This window comes from Ornithodoros turicata, chromosome 2, assembly GCF_037126465.1.
Source record: "Ornithodoros turicata isolate Travis chromosome 2, ASM3712646v1, whole genome shotgun sequence".
Classification (NCBI taxonomy): domain Eukaryota; kingdom Metazoa; phylum Arthropoda; class Arachnida; order Ixodida; family Argasidae; genus Ornithodoros; species Ornithodoros turicata.
The window spans coordinates 102,856,292-102,862,135 of NC_088202.1; the positions used below are offsets into that span (position 1 = coordinate 102,856,292).

The 5,844-nt window shown below is 46.5% G+C and overlaps 1 protein-coding gene across 1 annotated transcript; it reads right to left on the minus strand.

The window, feature by feature from the left end:
• Positions 1-173: 173 nt before the first annotated feature.
• Positions 174-3,850, minus strand: LOC135385873 (ankyrin repeat and SOCS box protein 1-like). The gene is made up of 4 exons (XM_064615448.1): positions 3,554-3,850; positions 2,278-2,498; positions 1,602-1,950; positions 174-367 (listed from the first exon to the last, which is right to left on the minus strand). The coding sequence occupies exons 1-4, from the start codon at positions 3,726-3,728 to the stop codon at positions 201-203; spliced, it is 912 nt and encodes a 303-aa protein (XP_064471518.1). The 5' UTR covers positions 3,729-3,850; the 3' UTR covers positions 174-200.
• Between the last annotated feature and the right edge of the window lie 1,994 nt (positions 3,851-5,844).

Here is a 5,844-nt window from a genome sequence, read left to right on the forward strand (position 1 = left end):
CATGATGGTCAGTTGTTGGTAGGGTTAACCTGATACGTGTTGGACTGTCCTCGTGTTCATTTTAGAATATGGCCCTAAAATATAATGTGCTGTCCATCGTGCAAGTCTCACAGCAAGCACAGAGAAGGCGGTAAGTACGTGCTATGATACTAGATTTTCAATACATACAGAAGAACAATGTTTCTGTGTTTATTTGTATCCTAAGCCAGTGTTACATATTCCATTGCACTTGGTATAATGTCTGCATACGTGAGGTAGTCAAAGATTTGCAGTGGTACTGGCAGGGCCTTCATGTACTTCAGCCGTTCACGGCCCAGTGTTCTCCGTATTGAGACTCTACACAGTGACTGCAAGGATTTTGGTTGGTCTGCAAGTAAAGTATGTTTTAAATTACAAGAAACGAAGCTAGCCACACATTATTTTTGTGCAAACCTTAAATTTGTAATGGCAAGGAAGCATTGCACACACATGGTCTACAGAGAGCCAATTGGCAATACTGTGAAGCACAGTCTAGGTGGGAATATTTCATAAAACGAAACTTACACAGCTTATGTCGTTCTTGCAGTGGTGGGCATTAATACTGGTACTTTGTATTACAATACTATTCCCGCAATGCTTTTGAGCATTTGTGTTACGTATGAAAGTAGTACTCATTCTCTGAATGTATCTGTATTAAATACACAAAACAGAAGTATTATGCGTATTGTAATACTCTGGATTATGTAATACCAAGAGGTTGTAAGCCCTACGTACCGGGCGTCACCAGTGCACTAGATGGTAAATTCTCCAAAGCCCTTGTGCCACATACGTTTGGTCACAAACAAGGCTACTATTTGCCTAAAATAAAGCATAATTGGAGGATGACTGCCCCCTGTGTTCTTGGCGGTTTCACCATGATAGGCAAGCCTGAGTGATGGGCAAGGCACGTAAACAACACAACACGAAGGCTTGTGTTGTGTTGTTTACATGTCTTGCCCATTGCTCAGGCTTGCATATCATGGAGTTTATCCACCAGCTAGCCTGCATCTATGCCATTCTATCTCTTGGCAGTTTCCACTCTTACTGTGGAAATACTGGAATGCATCTTTAATGCCTTTTCATAAAGGTAGAATTGTGTAGAATTTTCAGAGAAAACCAGGAATTGAGCCCAATTCAGAGTCTTCAGAGGATGAACACGTTTTTTGCACTAGCTCCTCTGGCTCTCTCTAGTGATGATACGACAAGAAAACTGAAAAAGTTCCTTGGCAGGTTCTGAGGTGTGCCAGGGCCTAGCACGACGACATTTGTATCAAAGCGGTTAGATCAATGACCCATAGACGTTGGAATGAGACCAATTTTAGACAAAAAGGTTGCTGCCTATATTTCAACAAACCTCAGAGCAGTCTTTGATCAGAAACCCCTGTGATAGAAATAACATTTACGTCGACCCAACATTGAAACTAGATGTGTGCGAAAGATTTGGCGAGTCAGGTTTTGTGTACTGCGTTTGCATGCAGTTCACAGCAAAATACAAACACTGTCCCAAACCCAGCAGGTTGCTCAACGTCCTCTTAGCGGGTGAGCCTGCATTGGCCACAGATATATCAGCAAGATATACACACCCAAGAACTGATGGAACAACCGTTTACACGGTGCGTCCTGTATGAGCTCCGTGGCTGTCTGTCCACGAGGGTCTCTCTGCCACAAGTTTCCACCAAACTCTATAAGCAAGATTCCAAATTTCGTAGGACATCTGTGCTTCACAAGGACATGGCAGAGGGACATTTGGGCACAGATGGATGCTGGTACGGCTGGCCGTGTGAACCGGAGATCCGGCTCGGCTCCATTGAGAAGAAGGGCACAGTAGCACCGGAAATGGTGGTAGATGGCGCTTATGTGCAATGGTAAACCCGGTGCTGCCCCGAGTAACCTCTGCTTCACTTCTGTCTCTGCACCGTTGGCCAACAGTATCTGGGACAGCAACGTAAGACAAATATTAATATCGCACAGTCACAAGACCTATTCGAACTTCACCAATATACATACAACTGTTCTATGAAATGGGTGTCTCTGGAACTTCTATCACTGTGGCAAACATTTTGCACCCAGAGTACATTTTTCTGTTTCCCCTGTAGTGATAGCATGCTTCCAAAATGCCTTTGTTTGTCCCATGTGAAAAACTAAACACCAGACAGCTATTTCGGAACGGCAGGTGACAATGACATTGTCTCAACTCCCATATTCATAAATATAAAAACAATGGTGCCACTGCATTGGTATCTGCATAATGGTCCTTACCTTTATGCCCTCTAGGTAACCTATTTGTGCTGCAATATAGAGCGGAGTGCTCCTGTTTTCAGGATTTCCATTAGGGTTCGCTCCTGCTTCTAGCAGTGCCTTGGCACAATCCGTGTATTGCTTCTGAATGGCGACAAACAGTGGTGTTTGAGCCTTGATATCGGGAAGGTCGACCTCTGCATTCCGTTTCAGAAGGTAACGTACACAGGTACTGTGCCCACCTTCAGACAAAGGTAAACAGTTTATGAGGAGCCCTCGAGAGGGACAGAGTATTATTGTAGCATTATGCGACAAAGTCAATGCACGAACCTTGGGCACTGATTTATCTTCCAGACGTTCCTCAGAAATAATTCAACAACACGTAGCATGTAACGTTAGTAGGTTGTCATTTGTAGATCCGAGCAAGTGTAATAATATATGCTCCTGCTACTCACTTCAGTGCAGCACACATTTAAGTCGTGGAGCACTTAACGCTGAGGCCTCTAGCAAGACCAAAGCCTGGTGCACTAGATGTTCAACTCAACTGTAACTTTTCAATTTCTGGTGGTTAGCCAATATCAAGCCATGCATCTACACGGCAAGACATGCTCTTCTGCATTCCTATTCTCATCGTTTGACATAAGCTGGTAAAGAGTGTCACTACATACGGCTGAAAGAAAGTGTTGTGGTTACTCTACAGGGTGTTTGCTCTAACGTGTCCAGAAATTTTATTTAAAGCGAGCGATAAAAGAGAAACGAGCGCAAGTTTTCAGCTACTTGACTATGAAACAGGTGCTACTAGTGAAGTAGTACCAAGTGGCAGAAAAGTACCACTTGCTTTTCTTCTATCGCTCGCTTTAAATATAATTTCTGGACACGTTAGAGCAAACACCCTGTATAGGTGGTATGGGCCCTATGAACTGGGGTGACGCGCGTAGTACTTCTGTTATGTTTCGCTCCAGTCGCTACGTGTTGCCATCGCACATGTACGATTGATATGAGGGCCCCAACAGGAAAGCAAAAATGGAGGGGGGAGACAGCAGAGGTATTTTTGCTCTCCCCCCACCATCTACGTTTTGTCACACGCCACAGCTCTCACTGAGTTACTTGTGTGAGTAACCCCGCCCCCCTTTTCTCCTTTTTTTTATGCAACACTTCTCTACATGTTAGCTGGGCCGAGCAAAAGTTGCGGTCAAAGCTGTTGTTCGTTGAAGGAGTCGCCCAGCTACTGAACCTCAACGGCCGACGTTTCAAAGGCTAAACTACAAAATAACGTGCAACGCCTACAGCAACTCACGCGTGGCAGCAAGTCTTAACGGTGTTGCGCCAAACGGTCTGACCCCTCGATTTATTTCATTTGGATGACATCGGAGCAGCGCATGAAGTTCCGCCACAGATCCGCCGTAAGCTGCAGAGTGAACACGAGTATAGCCATCAGCAGTGTCAATAATGAATTCTGACACGTCCGTCATTAATTGATATCAGTAGAAACGACAAATGGCTTCACTGTGATCACATTAATAAACAGTTAGGGCGACCGTAAACAATACCGGCCCACAGAAACAGAAACCGCGACCGCGTGCTCCGTTGCACATTGTTGCTAGAACAATTCACTGATTTCGGATTGCCTTTGAGCATGCTTTTGAGCCACGACTAGCCACGACCCCGGCCACGTGCTTCTGTGGGGATGTGCTGGGGCGGTTGGTCCCGGAAATTGGAATTGCCACGGCTTCACTTCCCAGAAAAAGACCGGCGCATGAAGGAGGTAAGATTAGGAACAGCAGCCGTAGAAATGCTAAGATTATCTCATCAAAAAGTTGGAGGGCGCATAGAACCCGCGCAGCGCCAGAATCATTTGTTCCGTTTATTCACCTCATACCATTGTGTATCGAGGCTCAAGAACCGGTTGCACTACACAATGTGATTAAAAGTGTCTTAATTAAAAATACTAGATCTAGCGATATTACTTATTTGGCCACCAGCTCTGGTGAGGTAACTAACGACCAAAGACATATATGTACAGAATTTAATGATTACTTTAGCAGCATATCTGCTCATGTAGATTATATCCCGCCCTGTGGTGATGTTCCGCTTTTATTACTTCAGTCTCATTCCTCCTCATTTTTCTTCAACCAACATGTGCACAAAAAGTTGAGAGCGCAATTCAGAATTAAGTTCAGAAACACTCAAGAGCTCCAGACAATATTTATCAGGTGTGCTAGCCGGTGTTATCAATGATATTTTTATACTGAAGGAATTTTTCCGTAAGAGCTGAAGGTCGCCAAGGTTGTCCCAGTGCATAATAAGGGCGATAATCTGGTATCTAACTACAGGCCGATATCGATACTTTCACCGTTGAGTAAAATAATAGAGACACTCCTCTTACGGAGGCTTAAGGCTGGTTTAGAGTCCGACGTAGTCTTCGCCCATCGCCGCCAGCGTTCCGCGCCGACAGCCAGCGTTCGCTACGCCACGCTTCCCCATCCTACCGAGGTCATAGTCTGACGCGATTCGGCGCAGCGCAATGAAAATACCACCGGTGATTTTCACATTTCATAATGGGAAAGCAGTCATATCTGCACCGGCTTGCTGAAATCTGACGAAAGACAATCCGTGTTCCCATCGTCTGTACTGTTATGTTTGTACTACTGTATTACGGTTGGTACTCCCAAACATGAACACTGATTAAGAAAGACGCACGTCTTCCCAGCTTTTCTCCTTCCTTTGCTTGTCTCTACAGTCCATCTGCAGTTTATTATATAGGCACGGATGTTCTTTTCCAGTTTCGACCAAAAGCTCAATGGGCGACGCCATGTTGGGAAATGCGAGTCCACGCCGTGCTTAGCTCGCTGGCCACCGCCAGATGTAGGGCATTGCTCTACTCCCCCGACGGCGGCTGAGGTAGCCGTGCGTTGCCGCCGAGCTTCGCCGAGTGTCGTCGCACTATGAACTCACCGGCGGCGGCTCGCGATGCGCAGCGGTGCGCTATGCGTCGTTACGCCCCGCTCCGTCGGACTCTAAACCAGCCTTTACAGATTATTTTGACAAACACAACCTTTTATCTGAATTTCAGTTTGGTTTTCGAAGGGGCAGATCCACTGATAAAATCTCTTGATAAAATTAAAAGGTGCATCGATTCTAAGGAACTTACTTGTAAGGTGCCGACAGGTGAATAAAGAGGAAGAGTAATGGGGCACGGGCCTCATTCTAAGGTTTTAAGAAGAATCCCTTCTAGCCTCGCTGAATACTTCTCTGACTGCCCCTCCTGCGCCCATCTGTCCGGTCTCGCCCATGGCCCTGCGAGTTGCCGACGCGTTCCAGCCCGGCGTTGCCTACGCTCCGTCTCCCCGGCTTGAAGCCCTCCTCTCGGCGCACATCAACCAGTTCCCATCTCACGTTGTTGTCGCGACAGATGCCTCGGTCTCGGCTCAGCTAGCGGGTGCCGGCGTCGTCTTCCCTCAGCTCGACTGTCACTGCCCCATCCGCCTCCCTGACTACACTCCCGTGTTCGAGAGCGAACTCCTCGCCATGATACTGGCTCTCAGAATGGCGCCCCTTACATTTCCCAGGATCCTACTTTTGTCCGAC

Bases quoted from the DNA above. Each gene is read 5' to 3' on its own strand.
- LOC135385873 (XM_064615448.1), bottom strand. From the start codon at position 3,728: ATGACGGACGTGTCAGAATTCATTATTGACACTGCTGATGGCTATACT. The intron at 1,951-2,277 runs GTAAGGACCATT...TTGCTGTCCCAG, and splicing joins GTTACCTAGAGGGCATAAAG to ATACTGTTGGCCAACGGTGC. The intron at 368-1,601 runs GTGTGTATATCT...CTTTACTTGCAG, and splicing joins GTTGTTCCATCAGTTCTTGG to ACCAACCAAAATCCTTGCAG.